This window comes from Rhinoraja longicauda, chromosome 37 (genome assembly GCF_053455715.1).
Source record: "Rhinoraja longicauda isolate Sanriku21f chromosome 37, sRhiLon1.1, whole genome shotgun sequence".
Taxonomy (NCBI): domain Eukaryota; kingdom Metazoa; phylum Chordata; class Chondrichthyes; order Rajiformes; family Arhynchobatidae; genus Rhinoraja; species Rhinoraja longicauda.
Genome location: NC_135989.1, coordinates 9,171,702 through 9,193,252, shown reverse-complemented (window position 1 = coordinate 9,193,252; position 21,551 = coordinate 9,171,702). Strand labels below are relative to the sequence as shown.

Sequence of the window (21,551 nt, the reverse complement as noted above, 5' to 3'; positions counted from 1 at the left end):
TATGTGGGTTTCTTCCAGGTGCATCCACTTCCTCCCACATCCCAAAGACATGGTAGTTGACAGGATAACAGCCCAATGCAATTTAGTGCCCGTGGGTGCGATGCAAGAGCAAAAGGGGAGGAGAAATAGTTGATGAACATGTGCGGGGGTTAGCAGAGAGAACGGGGTGGGCAGAGAGAAGGGGGTGGACAGAGAGAAGGGGGTGGACAGAGACAAGGGGGTGGACAGAGACAAGGGGGTGGACAGAGACAAGGGGGTGGACAGAGACAAGGGGGTGGACAGAGACAAGGGGGTGGACAGAGACAAGGGGGTGGACAGAGACAAGGGGGTGGACAGAGACAAGGGGGTGGACAGAGACAAGGGGGTGGACAGAGACAAGGGGGTGGACAGAGACAAGGGGGTGGACAGAGACAAGGGGGTGGACAGAGACAAGGGGGTGGACAGAGACAAGGGGGTGGACAGAGACAAGGGGGTGGACAGAGACAAGGGGGTGGACAGAGACAAGGGGGTGGACAGAGACAAGGGGGTGGACAGAGACAAGGGGGTGGACAGAGACAAGGGGGTGGACAGAGACAAGGGGGTGGACAGAGACAAGGGGGTGGACAGAGACAAGGGGGTGGACAGAGACAAGGGGGTGGACAGAGACAAGGGGGTGGACAGAGACAAGGGGGTGGACAGAGACAAGGGGGTGGACAGAGACAAGGGGGTGGACAGAGACAAGGGGGTGGACAGAGACAAGGGGGTGGACAGAGACAAGGGGGTGGACAGAGACAAGGGGGTGGACAGAGACAAGGGGGTGGACAGAGACAAGGGGGTGGACAGAGACAAGGGGGTGGACAGAGACAAGGGGGTGGACAGAGACAAGGGGTGGACAGAGACAAGGGGGTGGACAGAGACAAGGGGGTGGACAGAGACAAGGGGGTGGACAGAGACAAGGGGGTGGACAGAGACAAGGGGGTGGACAGAGACAAGGGGGTGGACAGAGACAAGGGGGTGGACAGAGACAAGGGGGTGGACAGAGACAAGGGGGTGGACAGAGACAAGGGGGTGGACAGAGACAAGGGGGTGGACAGAGACAAGGGGGTGGACAGAGACAAGGGGGTGGACAGAGACAAGGGGGTGGACAGAGACAAGGGGGTGGACAGAGACAAGGGGGTGGACAGAGACAAGGGGGTGGACAGAGACAAGGGGGTGGACAGAGACAAGGGGGTGGACAGAGACAAGGGGGTGGACAGAGACAAGGGGGTGGACAGAGACAAGGGGGTGGACAGAGACAAGGGGGTGGACAGAGACAAGGGGGTGGACAGAGACAAGGGGGTGGACAGAGACAAGGGGGTGGACAGAGACAAGGGGGTGGACAGAGACAAGGGGGTGGACAGAGACAAGGGGGTGGACAGAGACAAGGGGGTGGACAGAGACAAGGGGGTGGACAGAGACAAGGGGGTGGACAGAGACAAGGGGGTGGACAGAGACAAGGGGGTGGACAGAGACAAGGGGGTGGACAGAGACAAGGGGGTGGACAGAGACAAGGGGGTGGACAGAGACAAGGGGGTGGACAGAGACAAGGGGGTGGACAGAGACAAGGGGGTGGACAGAGACAAGGGGGTGGACAGAGACAAGGGGGTGGACAGAGACAAGGGGGTGGACAGAGACAAGGGGGTGGACAGAGACAAGGGGGTGGACAGAGACAAGGGGGTGGACAGAGACAAGGGGGTGGACAGAGACAAGGGGGTGGACAGAGACAAGGGGGTGGACAGAGACAAGGGGGTGGACAGAGACAAGGGGGTGGACAGAGACAAGGGGGTGGACAGAGAGAAGGGAGTGAAAAGAGAGAAGGGATGGGCAGAGAGAAGGGGGTGGGCAGAGAGAAGGGGGTGGACAGAGAGAAGGGGGTGGACAGAGAGAAGGGGTGGACAGAGAGAAGGGGTGGACAGAGAGAAGGGGTGGACAGAGAGAAGGGGTGGACAGAGAGAAGGGGTGGACAGAGAGAAGGGGGTGGACAGAGAAGGGGTGGACAGAGAGAAGGGGGTGGACAGAGAGAAGGGGGTGGACAGAGAGAAGGGGGTGGACAGAGAGAAGGGGGTGGACAGAGAGAAGGGGGTGGACAGAGAGAAGGGGGTGGACAGAGAGAAGGGGGTGGACAGGGAGAAGGGGGTGGACAGGGAGAAGGGGGTGGACAGGGAGAAGGGGGTGGACAGGGAGAAGGGGGTGGACAGGGAGAAGGGGGTGGACAGAGAGAAGGGGGTGGACAGAGAGAAGGGGGTGGACAGAGAGAAGGGGGTGGACAGAGAGAAGGGGGTGGACAGAGAGAAGGGGGTGGACAGAGAGAAGGGGTGGACAGAGAGAAGGGGTGGACAGAGACAGGGGGTGGACAGAGACCGGGGTGGACAGAGACAGGGGTGGACAGAGACAGGGGGTGGACAGAGACAGGGGGTGGACAGAGACAGGGGGTGGACAGAGACAGGGGGTGGACAGAGACAGGGGGTGGACAGAGACAGGGGGTGGACAGAGACAGGGGGTGGACAGAGAGAAGGGGGAGAAAGTGTGAGCAAGAAAAGGGAGAGAAAAAAAGAATAAGAGAGTGAATGACATGGTTGCTTCACTGAGCCAAAGGGCCGAGCGCCTGTCTTGTATAATTACATGCAGAGTATTCTGTTCCTTGGAAAGTAGAAGCCAATTATGTAGAAATGTAATTGTGATGTCTGCTAATATTGTCATGGGTGTCAATCTCATGAATCTATTTGAGCCATGGACAAGTTAGCCTAGTGGCAACCCTTTTGAATGCCTTTGAACAGATCTACTTTGTGGTATCTGGAATGAAAATACATAACATGGACATGTATGGCTGCTTTCCATTTTAATGATATATCAGCTCAATTAACTCAACTGATAGGAATACAACGTGGCCACTTTATTTAAGCTACAGGAACGAATCTGTCTACAAACAAAGCAACTGACACTTGGGTAACAGGTAATGTAAGGTGTTCTAAGGTCCAGTTGTTTAACAGCTGTTTTTACCAGAAATACAGCTTTCAATCTCATTTTATTAACTGCCAATCACTATGCAAGCTCTGCTTCTTTTCTTTCATGCGATCCATATAAAAACAGCTATTCCAACCAACCAATCGATCCCTGTGACCCCAAAGTCAAAAGTAAAATACATGTGTTTTAAAAGCAAAGAAAATGTTCACCATTACAAAACATGCAAGTCAAAATAAATAAGATATACAATTGCATACAAAACAACAGTTTTGGAACAGTGAATTGTTTTATCACAATAAATTTGAATACAATGTCCAGTTTCTTTTTCCAAAAAAAAAATCACATCTGTTTTTGGCTTACAAATTTTTTTTTTAAGTTTAAAAAAAACAAAGTAGCCAACGAGTGTTAAAGTTTTGACTGAGGGGCCAGCTTCGCCAGTTCAAAGAGAAGTTAAGGTTTCTGTTCCACTACTTGGATTCAAAGGGATATTTAACAAAACACCATGTATGATACCTTGAAAACACGTTACTTCTGGTTGAGTGCAATGTGAGATTCCAAACAAATATTGATTTTAAACATCGGACTATGATCCACTCTGAAACCCTGCACCGATGACAAAGAAAGAATTGCAATGAGCCATTCCCAACCATCACCAATCTGGTGGAGAGACTGGTGAGTGTGGCACCATCCTTGATCCCACATCAATTTAGATTTAAAGTGATATATTAAACTGTAGTAGCAAATGCACACTAATCAGGGTCTTTTTCAGAGACCGTACAGCACCATTCTCAGAATAATTCAATCCTAAAAAAGATTGCAGCACCAATTCCTATCCAAAAGACTAGGATTTTAGTTCCCAAATAGGCAAATTCAATTTGTAACAAAATAAAGCTGCCACATAATTAACTTTTCTCCAAAAAGTGCATTTTAGACTTGCGTCCCAGGCTCTTTCAAAGGCAAATGTCCAGCCCCACAGTCAAAAACACCACCAGCGTAAGTATACCAACAAATAAAACTAACCACACTGCCACAGAATTTGCTCCAGCAGAAATATCAAGGTTTGAAAACCTGCAGATTAAATATTTTTATTTATACACTTATTAAAAAAAAGTAAGTCTCACCAGTGTTTAAAATCATGCATGTCACACGTGTACAAATTTTAATGCACTTAAAAAAAAGAGTAAAGTTAAAGAATTTCAAAACGGTCAGTCTGAAATATTTATGAGCTGAAATGATGGCTTCAAATTCACCAACAATTCTGAATGGCTCAAATATCACCCGCCTTTAAAAGCAGAAACAATATTGCCATACTGGACAATTTCTACGGTGACAAACAAGTGAGATTGTAACTTCCAATGGTGAAAGCAATCACGATAGATATTCAGGAAAACGGGGTTTGAAGCAAGTGCATTATCCACCAGACTTGAAATACTGTCAAGAATCTCAATAAATCAAAGAAAGATGCAAAGTAACATACAGTGATACTGTAGATTATTTCACCTTCAATAAGAATTCCACTGAAGGTTATTGACAGGTAAGAGAAGATTTTTACTTGCGTGACAAGGGTGAAACTATTGATCCTTTTGTGTCAGATCACCAAGGATAGCAGTGGTCGGAACAATTTAATACAAATATAAGTGATGCAATACACACAATGGGTGACAACTCCCCAAATAATTTGAATATCAATAAAGTCATTTGTTCTTCTTTCCCTCAATGACTTGTGCTCCATTATACATTCTTCTGCTTCGGGAGAATCAAAAGCTGATGGGAGCACCAATAACCTCTGGACAAAAATGCACAAAAAATCGTTACTGCGTAAAATTCACATTCAGCGGAGGTTGCCATAAATTTCCAAAAGGTGGGAGCTGATCTGAAGTACAAAAATCAAATGCTCTCTGCATCATTGCAACTAAACTGTTTAAAACTTAAAATCTTTCTGTGGCTTCAAGGAAATATTCCAAGTTCCAAAGCACAATTTGTATCTCTGCAAACCTTGCTGAAAATTCAACAGCCAAATATACTGTAATGGCAATATGAACTATAATAGTTGCATATATTGAGTACAAAGCCAGCCATTTAGATTGAAAATCTGATCACATCTTAATACACCTGCATAATACGATGTGTACATGGATGACTGAGATCAGGCCCCAACAATCAGGAGGTGAAACCAATGCTTGGCACAGTAGAAAGGTTCGAGGTTTGAATATTAATCTGTGATGAATCAGTGGATCTGAACCAGAATATAACAGCTGGCATTATATCACAAAATTCTCATTAGAAGACCAAAGGTCTCGAGCATTTCTGCAACATCCGAGCGAAAATTCGAACATCTACATGGGAATAGGGTATTGGAGATGAACTCAATCAAGCAATGCTGTGCTGCCTCCAGTGATCAAATTATCTAACGTCCAATATGGATATCTAGGAGTGCACACCTGGATAACTTTAAGCAGTGCGAGCTACAGCAAAGCACTAAATATGAATTTAATTACAATGTTTCATCAAAAAAAATGATGACCTGACATTATCCAAAAAATATGAAATATTACTTTCATCGCCAAATTCAATAATGTAGAAATTTGAAGAATCACACAAAATCCACTTGTCTGAACTCGTCTTCACCCATTGTTGGCAGACAATGCACAAATTTTTATACATCTTTGAAAAAAAATGTTCCATAGACTTCAACCTTTTGGTTTTGGTTTAAATCGGGTTTGCTGCATCTCAAAATGTTAGCTCTCTGCAATTAGGCTATTCCCTTCTCACAAAATAAAGATAGATGGTGCAATATTACCGAGCTAAGCTATACATTTAAAAATACTTCTCAATACTTGGAATTGTATTTTATTAGATGTATTTACTAATGCCAATGTGTTAACTCTAAAGGAAGCTTTTGGACTTCCCAACTCTGTGCAGTTTACATTGCCTCAACATCCAAACATATCTACGACCCAGCCCCAATACAAGATTTTATCTTGTACTTATATGATAATCACAGCAGGAACAATGTAATTTGCAGCCGGCTGACCTCTCAGTTCCAAACTCTGCACTCTGTGGCTATTACACAATTCAATCTGTAGAAAGGTACAGCTTACAACTAAAAAAATTAACTCATCTCATAGATAGCATTTGTGTAAGAAATCACAGCATCCAAAGACCATACATACCGTAACACGCATCAACATTACAAAAATAAAACTGTTGACAATTATCTTGGATATATTAAATACACACAGCAAGAGCACCTTAATAGTTCTGTAACCGAATCTTGAATGACCAACTAATGTACATAACGAAATTTACCCACTAAACTGGAGGTGCACATAATGTTAATTAGAAATCTTTTGCTCAATTATTCCTCATCAGAATATCAATTACTGATATTTCAGTGGAAAAAATAATTTGATTTCAGGACATTTGGATGGGTGGGAGAGGGGGGGGGGGGGGGGGGGGGGGGGTTGAGAGAGGGAAAGGAGGGCAGAGATGTGGTCAACTAAAGAACTCCGAAGATCAAAATTGAGTTGGGAAATTTGAAATGATCTACAAGACTAGAAAACAAGCTTCCAGAAAACTTGACCGTACATTTCCACATTTCAAAACAAGCTAGGTTACTAGTCAGCACCATAGACAATTCCTCTGCAGTCAGTGGAAGCAATCAGGAACAAGGAAGAGAAGGCTTGGGTCAAGGGGTCCTGTCAAATTTCAGTCCTCAAACAATCTTCAGGGCAGAACTCTTGACTGAATGAAAGCCTGTGCATTAAACACATTTTAATGGTGTGCAACTTAATAGACAGATCACAGGATATGATAGGATTTTAGTTCAAATGTTCAGCAATTACTCTTTGCTATGGGTAGTGACAATTAACGAGGTCTGAAGTGGTGATATATGCACAACTGGTCTTTTCTGAAAATTATAGTTAAGTGGAAACATCTAGGTGGTAAATTACAAGACCATCATTTTTAAACTACGACTTGATGCAAGAGAAAATATACAAGCAAAGTTTGAAATAACCTGCTCCAAGATTAAGGGACAGCCTTGCAACTAACTAACTGGGCACTTTCTACAATAGTAAAAATAATGGTACATAATTAAATAGCTTACTTGCTTTAAATGCGAAATCTCACTGAGTCGACGGCCATGAAGGTGTAGTAGTAGAACGCAGGATGTAGATAATTTTTTGCCAATTGTAACAGTTGAAAAGGATAAAGATCTGTAGCCCACCAGGTTTTTTCTCCTCCTTTTGCTGTCCTCTCACTGTTTATATAATCAAATTTAAACAATGCACATGTACCTTACTGCGCAAGAGTCCACAGTGCACATGGAGTTGGGGAATATCTTGAAACCTGCCCCTTTCACCGCAGATCAGTGTTAGCACCAACCATCTGAAATGCTACACGTACTGCACTCAGGTGAACGCCATGTTTTGTAAACAGCATTCCGAATGCATGTCCTGACCAGAAATCCTTCATACATTTGTTTTTAGACAGGTGAAGCAAATTTCATTTGCTGGTAGTCAAACGTTGATCTTTCAAAAGACGAGGTAGAAAAAAAACCAATCCTGCTTTTTCCAAGAGCAAAACAATTTTCTCTGTTGAAGCTGCTTTCTAATTTAAGTGCAACTTAAGCTCTTTTTATGGCTTTCAATGGTCACTGTCAGCGTTATTGCACTTTTTCTATGCAGCTTAAACAGACTAGCGCTAGAATTTCTTCCAGACATGTTGTTCTTTTAACACAAGGAACTACTGGTAAAAGGCTCCAACTCCATTAATCTGGCAAACTGTATGTATTGCAGTGATATTTAGAAGTCACTGGTTGTCGGTTGGAAACTACGATGGGTGGTTTACAGAGTACGTGGGGCAGAGGGGAAACAGACTTTGCCAGTGCCAGGCTAGCAACAGGCTCAATTACTGAAAGAATTGACGCTAACCTGTTTCAGAGTCGTTGCTCTCAGAGGAGCTCGAGTCACTGCTACTGTCTGACTCAGAAGAACTGCTGCTGCTTCTCATCCTTGAAGGGCCTCCCACATCCATGCTTACGTCATGCTTCTCAGCTGTACAAAGAGAATTATTGTGTAAGTAACAGGACTAAGTAATCTGCTAAACATCAATACCGAAACTAACTGGCTTCTCTACAGTTTTAAATTGCAATTTACCTTTGGGTTTTGTTGATTACTATTAATTATGGGCACTACTTAAGACAACGTTATACATTAATACATTAGGAAGGAGTCACAATTCTTACTTAATCTATTCTTAAAATGTTTTAAACAAGTTCAATAATTGTCATTTCAATTCAATTTGAAGAATCAGCCAAAATAAAATTAAACTGGTTAACCTCTAAATGTTCAAGTTAATTAAGTGTCAACCTCAATTTACTGCAAACCACATCAGGGCACCTATGAGCAAATGGACTCAATTCATAACACTACTTCTCCCTGTAAAGCACTACACAAATACTCTTTTCATAACAAGCAACGTAAACATACTCTGTGTAAAAGGATGAAACTCTAAAATGTTTAACCGATTGATGATTTAATTGTTTTCCCCTAATATTGGTGGATAGAGAATAATAATTAAAGAAATAACAGATGTATGAAATGTATACTCAAGTATAAATTCACTTTTTGCAAACAAAAATAAGTGCAGGATACACCACTCCCAGGTTACAAATTTGGGGTCATTAAAAATAAAGGACAGCAAAACAATGAAGCCGTTCCAAATAGAGAAGACCTCACACGGAATAGTACTCAGTTCCACTGCAATGGGATAATTGCATTCGAACAAAATCTCGTGTCACAGAAAATCACGTTATTAAAACAATGTTGTCAATGGAGAAAGGAGGGTCTTGGGCAAGAGCGTTTCAGATTCACAATAACCAAGTTCCAAATGAGGGACTTTTTAATACTGAAAATATTTTCTGTCACTGCACGCTACAAATACTAAAGGCTGTATGTTGCATTGTTTAATAGAGTATCATAGGCTGTGGTGGCGCTGCGAGTGCGGCTGCGACTCGCCTTCAGAGGCTATGGCCACGGGCCCTGTGGACGTCTGAAGCTCGCAGGTTTCTGGGTGGGGGCCGACTTCGAGAGCTCCGGCAGCATCTTCGTTCGCCCCGAATCGCGAGGCTCGGGTCGGCCCGCTGCGGACCTTTCACCGCCCGGCATGGCCTGGAATAGGCCACGGGATTTTCCACCTTCCGGCGACGGCTTCAATGTTGGGAGCCCCGACGTGGCAATTTCGACTGCCTGACCGCGAGAGAAGACGGCAGGGAAGAGAAAGACATTCTGGCCTTCCATCACAGTGAGGAGGTGACTGGAGGAGACTCACTGTAATGGATGTTTTTTGTTTTATGTTGGTTTTTGTGATTGTGTTTTATTGCTTTTTTTAAAATTGCCTCTCATTGTTGACTGTGGGTAATGTAATATCGTCCGAAAACATGTTTTTGGATGACAATTTCTATTCTATTCTATCATAGAGTGTCAATGGAACGAATTACTTGTCAATTACTTGTCAATTTCAATGTGTATCCAAGGTGAAACTTGCAGACTGTTCTGAAGAGACAATAGAGGTCCTTCTACAGTTGTACCAGGCCCTGGTGAGACCGCACCTGGAGTACTGTGTGCAGTACTGTGTGCAGTTTTGGTCTCCAAATTTGAGGAAGGATATTCTTGCTATGGAGGGCGTGCAGCGTAGGTTCACTAGGTTAATTCCCGGAATGGCGGGACTGTCGTATGTTGAAAGGCTGGAGCGATTGGGCTTGTATACACTGGAATTTAGAAGGATGAGGGGGGATCTTATTGAAACATACAAGATAATTAGGGGATTGGACACATTAGAGGCAGGAAACATGTTCCCAATGTTGGGGGAGTCCAGAACAAGAAGCCACAGTTTAAGAATAAGGGGTAGGCCATTTAGAACGGAGATGAGGAAGAACTTTTTCAGTCAGAGAGTGGTGAAGGTGTGGAATTCTCTGCCTCAGAAGGCAGTGGAGGCCAGTTCGTTGGATGCTTTCAAGAGAGAGCTGGATAGAGCTCTTAAGGATAGCGGAGTGAGGGGGTATGGGGAGAAGGCAGGAACGGGGTACTGATTGAGAGTGATCAGCCATGATCGCATTGAATGGCGGTGCTGGCTCGAAGGGCTGAATGGCCTACTCCTGCACCTATTGTCTATTGTCTATTGTCTAATAGCATCTGATTATTGCAGGGAAGTTAAGGGCCTGTCCCACTTAGGCAATTTTTTTGGTGACTGTCAAAGTCGTAGCAGATCGCCAAAATTTTCTTTTCCCGACGACAATGCCGAGTACGGTCGAGATTACACCGTCTTCGGAAACATCGCAAAATTCCCACACTGTCAATGCTTCTCCGGCATCCTAATTTTCGCTGAAATCACTGACAAGTCGGTAAGTACTTGAGAGTTTTGAACTATAACATCTTGTACGGGTTACTTAAAAACCAAGCTTCACTGTAACAAGGCATAAACTGGATTTACTTCCAGTTTACTAATAGCAGTATTAAAGAAAATAATTTGAAAAGTGGTTAAGTGGATTTTTGTGAAAAGTGTGTGGACATTCTTTGAAAATGTACGGGAGATGCATATCTGGTTTCTGGGTTGCATATCCGGGTTGGGAGCCCACTTTAAATGTAATGGCTGATGGCCATAAACATCGCGAAAATTCCCACGCTTACCTGACCGTCAAACTGTTGCCTCCAATCTACCTGTCAAATGTCCACAATAAGCAACGATACCTGCCAACGAGCCAGCTGTGGCCGAGAAATTTCAAACTGGATGATTTCTCAGCGACGTGTTGAGATCCACTACGATTTTTGGAAGACTCATCACGACCATGCCCGCGACACCCCGGCGAACTGTCGGCGACAGCCTAGTCGCCGGCAGTCGCCTTAAAATCGCCTAAGTGGGACAGGCCCTTTATGTGGAAACACCTCAGACTGTTCTATTTTCCCCAAAGGTGCTTTCTTTTTCTGCTTGTCAATTTCCAAAGTAACTTTTAAGTGGTTCTCTGGTTCCCCACACAAATCACATTACAAATTCAGCCCATATAAAACTAATAATGTTCCCCAATTCATCAATCGTGTTCCACCCAATGAGTGTAATGGAAAAACATGTGTTATAGCAGAACGACCTGCATTCACATTAAAGTGATTAATTTAAGACCGTTCAAATTCCTGGCTTATTGGATTCAATCATTGTAGCTTGCTTTTGAATCCTCCTTGTGGGCAACTGAGGTCAAGTCTAAACGTTGAGAATTATATTTAGGAACAAGCCACATTGCAATTTATTTTCATACTTTGAATCACAATGATTTTAGCAACACGCTACCCAAGTTCAAGACAGCAAGTTATGAGTCTTGATATTCCAGCAGCTTCATGAGCATTCATTTATAGCAATCAAGTGTGCACGAGGAACCTGAAGGTATTCATTCACAAAATGCTGGAGTAACTCAGCAGGTCAGGCAGCATCTCAGGAGAGAAGGAATGGGCGACGTTTCGGGTCGAGAAGAAGGGTCTCGACCCGAAACGTCGCCCATTCCTTCTCTCCTGAGATGCTGCCTGACCTGCTGGGTTACTCCAGCATTGTGAATAAATACCTTCGATTTGAACCAGCATCTGCAGTTATTTTCTTACACAAGGAACCTGAATGTCTTCGCTCAATATAAACGATGATGTGGTCATACTTTAATACAGCCATCATACTTAGATTACCGAGCATTAAGAAGAATTTATTTTGAAATGCCTTCCCACTTAATTTAGTTTGCTTTGCAATTTTGACAATTAAAATTTTATTAGTTTCACACACATTTCACAATAACTAATAACTGTTACATTAATATGAATCAAGATTAATTAACTGTTACATTAATATGAATCAGTCTGAAGAAGGGTCTCGACCCCGAAACATCACCCATTCCTTCTCTCCATAGATGCTGCTGACCCACTGAGTTACTCCAGCATTTTGTGTCTACCTTTGAATCAAAATTAAGCAGCTTACAGAGCAGGAGAGCTCCCAGTCCCTCCAACAAGCTCATATTATTGCTTAATAGAATTAGTTTATTAGTTTATTTACACCAGCTCGTAAACCACATCAATGAAAATAATTTGGAAGGGGATTCCAATCGAACCTGTGCAATTGATATACAAGGATATCCAAGTCCTTTTGTAGGAAAAAAACTACAGATGCTGGTTAAAATCGAAGGTAGACATAAAATGTTGGAGTAACTCAGCAGGTCAGGCAGTATCTCGGGAGAGAAGGAATGCGTGTCTACCTTCCAAGTCCTTTTGACTGCTTTAAAAATTCAGCATTTCTGGTTTTTCTACCAAAGCAGATAATCACACATTTTTACACTTTCTATTCCAACTGCCAAATTATTTAGCTTGACACTATCACTTCTTCACATCCTCAGCACAACTCACAGCACTTGCAGCAATGGGACCCCAACTACAGGTGCTGTCTGTACGGAGTTTGTACGTTCTCCCCGTGACTGCGTGGGCTTTCTCCGAGATCTTAGGTTTCCTCCCATACTCCAGACGTTCAGGTTTGTAGGTTAATTGGCTTGGTAAATGTAAAAATTGTCCTTAGTGGGTGTAGGATAGTGTTAATGTGCCAGGATTGCTGGTTGGTGCAGACTCGGTAGGCCGAAGGGCCTGTTTCCGCGCTGTATCTCTCAACTGAAACTAAACTAAATCTATACTAGATATTTCAAAACATTAGCTGAACATTATTCCGTACAACTATTTTAAGTGCCATGATATCTCATCTTTTTATTATTAATGAAGATTTTCCCGACAACTTATGTTAAATTGTTCCCCATTTTCCCTCTCCCTCCTATTTTAAGAAAGTCATATTTGTTACCCTCCAATCAGAGGAGTCAATGACTGAATACTACTGAATTTTGGAAGATGATAACTAGACAGCAATCACTTTCAAAACTCTGGTATATATATCATCAGGTCCTTGGGATTTATTCATTTTCATGCATATTAACACCATCTGCATATTTCAATACTAATTTATTTTATTTCCTCATTTGCATTGGACCCACAATATTTCTGGAAGATTTTTCATGCCCATGAAATCAAAATATTTGCTTAATTCATTTGCCATTTCCTTATTCCCCCCCAAGGAGCTAAACATTTCCGATTCAGGTGAAATAATAGTAAAATGGCTGGATTAATGTACCAGCATATGTGAAAAAAATGATTAAAATGTCAGGAGTTCAGACAGTTGCATCACACACAGCCTGTGCACATGCTACATAGCTCAGGCAAAATAATTATTCACCATCTTTATTTAATCTTTTGCTAATTTTCTTCTGTTATAGATTACTATACAAAATTTATGGGTCTGAAATCAAGAGGTAAGTAGATAATAGGGCAGGTTAAATGGTGGACATCACTGGAAATAGCCTGGTATTTTGTCTGACAGCTTCCAAACATAACTTTTCTCAGAGGCAGTTCATAAGTCATTAAAAACATTGATTTATTACTTGAGGTAACAGGATTGAGGACTCTAATCATTCCATTACTGCACCCACTCACGTTGAAGTAAGTGAACAGTGGAACATGAAGAACATTGTCTCCATTTATTGTTACCATGTTATAAACTTAAAACAGGCCAGAAATTGTCCTTGAATCTACGTGAACACAGTATAAGCATAATTGACTGCTAGATGCAAGTAAGGCATCGGCTCAGACAAGGCAATACTCATCAACAACATACTCTGATAAGGTCGTGCTGGCGATTCATGGAATTTACAAATTTGTCCTTCAGCCTAGATTAGCTACAAATTATTTGCTATCTCAAAAGTAACTTCAGGCAGGGTTCATTAACCGGCAGTTTGTTTCTTCTTCACAAGAGACAAAGATTTTCGCTGGTGAAACACTCGTAGATGATAATTTGTGCAGGACCAAATATTAATGAGTATTTCCTTTTGTGTACTGACCAAGTTGTTTTCTTTTCTATGGTACGAGTGTGGGAGGAAACCGAAGATCTCGGAGAAAACCCAAACAGGTCACGGGAGAATGTACAAACTCCGTACAGACAAGCACCCGTAGTCAGGATCAAACCCGGGTCTCTGGCGTTGTAAGGCAGTAGCTCTACTGCTACACCACCCTGTCGCCCATGTTCTTCTACTTTTCCCAGTGAATATAGGATAATTATTCCTGGCCATAATTAGCACCCCAAAACTCATCTCAAAGCAACAATGGCACTAATTCTTGCCCCACATTGATGCACGCTTTACGAAAAAAACACTGGACTCCTGCTTTTTATCTATCCATTTCCCATGTCAGACTCTACACATCTGTCACAGATGCAGAACATTGATAAACAATGAAAATTAATGGCTTGAAATGCACAAATATTTTGCAACTATCATCAACTGTCATTTTCAGCCCGACTGACGGGAGTGCCATGCTCAGTGCTTAAAGTGGAAGGAGGGGCAAGTAGGGGTCGGGGCCGGTGGGGGTGGGTAGGGGGATGGAGTGGGTCAGTGGGGGGGATAAGGGGGATTGAGTGGGGAGGGTTGAGGGTGCTACACCAATACAGAAGAGGCTTAGGGTTGAGGGTGCTACACCAATGCATGTTAGCCTAACTTTGAGAGACTTAGTGTAAAAAGGAACTGCAGTTGCAGGTTTAAACCGAAGATAGACACAAAAAGCTGGAGTAATTCAGCGGGACAGGCAGCATCGCTGGAGAGAAGGAATGGGTGGCGTTTCGGGTCGAGACCCTTCTTCAGACTGGTTAGGGATAAGGGAAACGAGAGATACAGATGGTGATGTGGAGAAATAAAGAACAATGTATGAAAGATATGCAAAAAAGTAACAATGATAAAGGAAACAAGCTATTTATTGTACGCTGTTTGTGGGGTGAAAATGAGAAGCTAGTGCGACGTGGATGGGGGAGGGATAGAGAGAGAGGGAATGCCGGGGCTACCTGAAGTGAGAGAAGTGAAAGGCCTGTGTCCTTTGTCATCCTTACTTTTTTTGCATATCTTTCAATCATTGTTCTTTATCTCTCCACATCACCATCTATATCCCTCGGTTCCCTTATCCCTAACCAGTCTGAAGAAGGGTCTCGACCCGAAAAGTCATTCGTTCCTTCACTCCAGAGATGCTGCCTGTCCCGCTGAGTTACTCCAGCTTTTTGTGTCTATGAGAGACTTATTGACAGGAGCAGGGATGGGAAGAAAAACACTCCTCCCAAGGCGAAGATCTTGTGTGATTAAGACAGAAGACGTTATGATAACGAGAACAGATAGCTGTTCATAATGGCAACATTTCTATTTGCAGGAGGTTGGAGATCAATGGAACAAAATGTTAGTTTATGTGCAGATTTGGCATAAACCTTCCAAAACAGTGTGTGACTTGTGTTTAGTCATGACAAAGCAGAGCTAAGAAGAATATTCAGTAACGTGAACAGTGACTGTGCAGATCCCTGGATTGCTTTGATCAATTTAAAGATATTAGAGAAGAATTTTCAAAGATTACTTATATATTATTACTTAGGATTTCGCCTTGGTTATTGATTTAACATAAATCATGATACTCAAAATGTACACTCAACAGACCTATTGATCCTCTTCATGATGACCTAGTCCCATGTACTTTAAATTATCGCATTCCTGCTTTCTCTTCCTAGCTATTATTTTCAAAATCTTTGATGTTGCTTTTTAAAAAATCTTTGATGTTTTATTCTTTGTAGAATTTACCTTCCCCGAGAAATTGCTTGAACAAATTCTCTCGTTAAATCTCCAAATATTGAACTGTCCATTTTTATCTGACCCTAAGCTGGTAACAATGTATCTAAAGCACTTTCAATCCGCTGGCACTGGAAACTCAAATTAACACAGTCTCTTACCACAATGTTCCTTCATATAACCATGCAAAGCCACCCGGGGGGCAAGAAATACGGCACCCAGAAAAACTCCACATAAGATACCTTACAACATGGTAATCAAGAAAACTTAACCAAACAACAAGGAGGACATGCTTTCGTACATTATGCTTTTGTACATTAATGTTTTTCTTAAATAACTGACTTTTGAAAAATATTTGCATCATTCCATTCAATGACATAAAACACCCAAGACCATTTTACTTTCAATTAAATACTTGTTAAGTATAACAATTGCCAAAAGTAGCATTACAGTGTGGTTCCACCCACAATCTGATTGTTTGAGCATAATCACGATTTAACACATTTATCAAGACTGGACATATTACAGCCAAGCACTATTATAGGTTTCTGGGTTTCAGTAGGAATAACTGGAATGAGACCAGAGTACAAGACCATTCCAACTTACCCGCACCACACAAAACACAGGGCCGTAGGGCAGAAAGGCAATTGCTGCATCCACATCATCATCCATGCTGATACAAAATTGTGTATTGTTCTGCTCAAGCATGAAACGAAACTCAAAGGAAAACCTTTTTGTTTTTTTGAGAGGCCAGGATTTTTGTCCATCCCAAAACGCCTTTGAAAATGAGGTGGTGAACAAGTATTTTGAACTGCTTCAGGGATTTTGGTGAAGGAACTCCATTATTGATGATGACTACCAGGATTCAGAGCCAGCAATGATGAAATAATAGCAATACACTTCCAAATCAGGATGGTGTGCAGTACAAAGGGGAAACTGCACATGCTAATGTCCCATATTCCTCTTGGTGATGAGAGGTTGTTGGTTTGGGAAGACCTTTCCTTGTGATCCTGATGAGAAACTGCAGTGCATTTGTAGATGGCACACGGTGCAGCCACCAATCCAGGAAAGGGAGAGAAGTCCAACACAATCCCGAATTGTGATATGGCTTCAGGGAGCCAGGAGATGAATCGTTCACTGAAAGATAATCTTATCTGAGCTGGTCTCATAACCACATTATTGATGTGGCTGGATCTTTTGAGCTTCTGGTCAATGGTTTGGAGTGGAGTCACCAAAGTAAAACCAAAACTGAGCAGCAGCCGCTTGTCGGCACTGTTAATTACACCTTCAATCATCAGATGATTGAGAGTAGACTGTTCAGGCAGTAATGTGAAATTGTATTTCTTTTTGTGAACGGTATATGTGGTAATTTTGCCACACGATCAGGCAGATACCGGTGTTGCATCTGGAACAGCTTGGCTGGAGACAGTTCATCAACTGCAGTTCTACAATTAGGATAACTGGAGCCAGCAGCCTTTATTTTTGCCAGTGTTCTTGGTAGTTTCATGTCACATGAAGTGAATCAAATAGATTGAACACTGTCTTCTGTGAAGGTATGACTTCATGAAAAGTATCATTATTAATGGCAAAAGCATTGGCTTCTTCTTCAGCACTAAGGTACTAGTAGCCCACCATAGTCAAGTAAGGGGAAAGACTACGAGTTGTTTTTGCTTCCCAATAGCACCTTCCATTCATGATTAAATGTGTTTGGATTGCAAAGATTTGATCTGATGGTTGAGAGACTGCTTACTGCATGCTGTCCAGCAAACAAGTAGTGTTTTGTTGCAGCTTCAAGTCAGAACCATACAAACATCAAGAAATCTCAAAATTGTAGTCATCTAGGTTTTCATTTAAAAACAATTCTTGTTTTTTAAAGGAGTAGATTTCTGGCCACAACATTTTCAACAAAGTCCGTGAGCGTACAATTCATTTCAGTGTCCTCGTGCTCAGTGGGAAGAGTTGCATCAGTTGCAAAGTGGTCAGGTTTCATCTCATTGTTGCATTCCAGTAAGCAGAATGAAAAAGACAAACAATTGTTGTCAGTGCATTAGATATCTAAAAATCACTTGACATTGATCGTCTGACTGAATAGGACCTGAAAAAACTACCTTGCTCTCAACATCAGTAAAACTACGGAAATGATTGTTGGCTTTTGAAGAAGCAGCTGAGGATGCACGAACCTGCCTTTATCGACGGTCAGTTGTGGAGAGGATCAATAAGTTCAAGTTCCTAGGTGTGCATATCTCTGGATATCTGTCCTGGGTGCAGCACATTGATGTAATCATAAAGTAAGTTCATCGATGCCTCAACTAGCTTAGAAGATTGAGGTGTTTCAGAATGTTGATGAATATTCTCTTGAATTTCTACAGCTGTATGGTAGAGCGCATATTGACTGGTTGTATCACAGCCTGGTTTGGCGACTCAAACACTCAGGAACAAAGGAGATACAAGTGGTGTATACTGATTGCCGTCAAGGGTATTGACCTTCCCACCATCAAAGGGGTCTACTGGAGGTGCTGTCTGAAAAAGGCAGCCAACATCATCAAGAACCCACACCATCCTGCCCATGCTCTCATTTCACTCCTGCCATCAAAAGGTGGTACAGGAGCTTGAAAACTGTAATGTCCAGATCCAAGAACAGCTTCTTCCCAATTTTCATCAGGTGATTGAATCCAACGGAACTACAAACTGCCTTGTCTTCGGGCTTCGGCACAATTAGTTTTTAAAGATATATATATTTATTTAACTTCTTCTTATGTTTGTTTATTATATTATCTATTGAGTACTGTGCTTAGAAACATCTTGTGCTGCTGCTGTAAGTAAGAATTTCAGTGTTCCATTTCGGTGCATATGATAATAAAACACTCTTGACTTCTGCCTTGAATATCATAGCAACTGAGTCTCGTTAAAACATGTAAAAACGTCAATACCAATGTGCTGCAAAATAATCACAGCCTTCGTGCTTGTGAAACTGAAATTATGCACTACTTCATGCACTGGATTTAATTCCAAAATACCACAAATTACACGGAATTTTGCAATATTGCAGGTGTCTGTATAAGACCGTTTCGTAAGAAACCAGTGTCTTGATCTCTCAAATACTCTACCACAAGGATGTGATTCTGTGGCTGTGTGGAATGCCCAAATCTGGCATTAATTGTATACTCTTATCTACAGAAGAGATAAACCTCAACCTTCAAAAGTGAGCGTGTCCATACAGCAGTGATAACTGGGAACAATGAAAACAGTCAGGTCTTTCAGTAGCTTGTTATCCAGCCATTTGCATTGAAATGCCCAATCATTTGAGAGATTGGAATGAGAGGGGGGGGGGGGGGGGGGGGGGGGGGGGGAGGAAAAGTGATATTTCACCATTCAATGCAAGTTTAAATTTATCAACATCAAAAGATGAGGCAAAATCCATCGTGTATCACAAAGACTTCAAACATTGACATAAGAACATTTGAGTAGTCATTCAGCTCATAAGCCTATTTCCTCAACAAGATGATCTTGGCGGATCTTTTCCTCTGTGCCAGTTTCTGGAATTAAGCTCATTTCATTTACTTTCCTTAATATATTGACTTCCGTCATGAATATTTATAGCAACTGAATCTCACGAGTTCCTTGGATAAAGAATTCCAAAGATTCATCCTCAGTGATGAGATGTCTTCTTATTTCAGTCCAGAATGGCCAACGCCTGAATTTGAAACTGTAATCTTTGGCTCCAGATTTCTAGCTATGCAAACATTATCCTTGCATCAACCTGTCAACCTCCATTAGTTTTCTATGCTTCATTGGGATCACCTTTAATACTGTAGATAAGTCTGCTTAATCTCTACATATACAGGTAGTTCTGCTGTAAAGCGATAGTTGAGTTCCTAAGAAACCTCGGGTTATAGAAAATTGAGCTATAAAAACTATTGAGTTAATGGGGAGAAAAGTGAGCTCGAGGCTAGGGAGTTTCAGACCAACAATCAGTTATTTTTCCCCATACAAGGTTCTCAAAAAGGTTTTTCTAATAGCTGTAAGTTTATTTTTGTTACTGAAAGCAATATGTAACATTGTTTAATAGAGTATCATTGCACAAGTGTCAATGGAAACGATTGCTTGTCAATTTCGTAGTAAGGAACTGCAGATGCTGGTTTACACCATAGACACAAAATGCTGCAGTAACTCAGCGGGACAGGGAGCATCTCTGGATTGAAGGAATGTGTGACGTTTCAGGTCGAGACCGTTCTTCAGTCTGAAGGGTCTTGACCCGAAAGATCACACATTCCTTCACTCCAGAGATGCAGCCTGTCCCGCTGAGTTACTCGAGCATTCTGTGTCTAACTTGCTTGTCAATTTCTCAGGCCACTGGCCTGTTTTTAAGAGACAATGGTGTCTGATTACTACAGGACAGTTAAATAGACGGTGTTTGTCCCCTCGATTTCTCCCCCCAACCCACCAAGACAGCTTTGTCTCTGCTTGTCAATTTCCAAAGTAACATTAGTTCCCTCGTTCCTGATCAAAATTGTATTATTACCAATTTGACCCACACCACAAAATAATGTTCCCTAATTCGTCAATGATGTTATACCCAATTAGAGATATGAGTTAATGAGTTACAACATGTGTTGTAGCAGAACTACCTGGAGAACAAACTTCACCCAAATTTATGCTGGTTTGGTAAAGAAAAATAATGCGCTGTCCAAATTTTTTTTTCTGGGACAGTAGGGTGAAAGAGGAACATATATGTATGTGTTATCAAATTGATGGCTGCCACATGTATTAAATTGGTGCCTTTGATATCCTTTTTAATATCAAATCCTCAAATTATTAGTTCTTGGGGGTCAGTGTACAAAATTAGAAAAAAAGACAGGAGAAAATACAACTATAATCCCATCGCTCTGGTCTGAAAATGTAAATAAAAGAATCATACTCTCACTTTTACCAGTGCATCTCTGGCTTCCTTTTTTAACGTTAAACATTTCCATACAAACAATTTTCCATCGGCAGAATTTATGATTTCGAGTAAATTGTTAGTTTCATATGCTACATTCACAGCAAGAAATAATGATCTGGAAGAACCAGCATTAAAATTAATTTCTCGTCATAGGCTGAATACAGCACCACAAAAACCCGATTTGTAGCAAAGCTTCAAAAAGAAGAAAAAATCACATCTTACCCGCAGCCTACGATTGCAGTGATTACCTGCAGTACACATCCAGATTAAACAAATAACACCGTTTCAGATCTATTAAATCACAAATGCTGATGAAATTACCACCATACCTCTCAACTGTACGGTTTTTAAAAAGTTACTGTGACACAATATAAAGCTGCACACATAGAAATAGCAGCCAAATGAAACCAATCAAAATCAGGCAATTTACAAATGCTACCAAAAGCCGCATTCTTCTGAAAGCATAAACCAGAATTCTGCCAATCAACACATTGCAGTTTGAGAGGTATGTGCACCACGAAATTAAGGCTATTACAAATACGTACACATTTATTTTAACCTTGGCCCCAACCTAGGATCACCTAAGGATCTACTTCACAAGGTTGCACTACACCAACCTTTTATGCCTGGTTTCTTCCCAGAGCTCAGCTGGCCGCTAACGTCATGTAACCTGGTATCCAGCTCACTCTTCGAGTCTAGCTGGAGGTCATCGTTCGATTTCCCTGGGACTTTTTTCACTGCAAACAGCATCACACAACAAGATTTGGACCAAACACTTTGGTACCATTATACAGGTACAACACAGTGAATAAAAATGACTCTAATTTGGCACATGGGATCGGATGCAAATTGAAGGAAGGAAAAGCAGCTAAAGGAAAAAAAGGATCCATTCATTGTTTGCAACTTAAA

General features: G+C 42.0%; 1 protein-coding gene across 9 annotated transcripts in view; it reads right to left on the bottom strand.

Moving 5' to 3' along the window:
- brd4 (bromodomain containing 4) overlaps positions 1–21,551 on the bottom strand; it is a 142,961-nt gene that overhangs the window by 32,767 nt on the left and 88,643 nt on the right. For 7 of the 9 annotated variants that reach the window (XM_078429245.1, XM_078429244.1, XM_078429243.1 and 4 more), the window contains 2 exons: positions 21,260–21,379; positions 7,917–8,039 (listed from right to left, as the gene is read on the bottom strand). The exons of 1 other annotated variant lie outside the window; for it this stretch is intronic. In XM_078429245.1, coding sequence (XP_078285371.1) covers positions 7,917–8,039; positions 21,260–21,379 — 243 coding nt within the window. The remainder of the gene's footprint in view (positions 1–7,916; positions 8,040–21,259; positions 21,380–21,551) is intronic. One more of the 9 variants, XM_078429247.1, reaches the window with a different exon arrangement.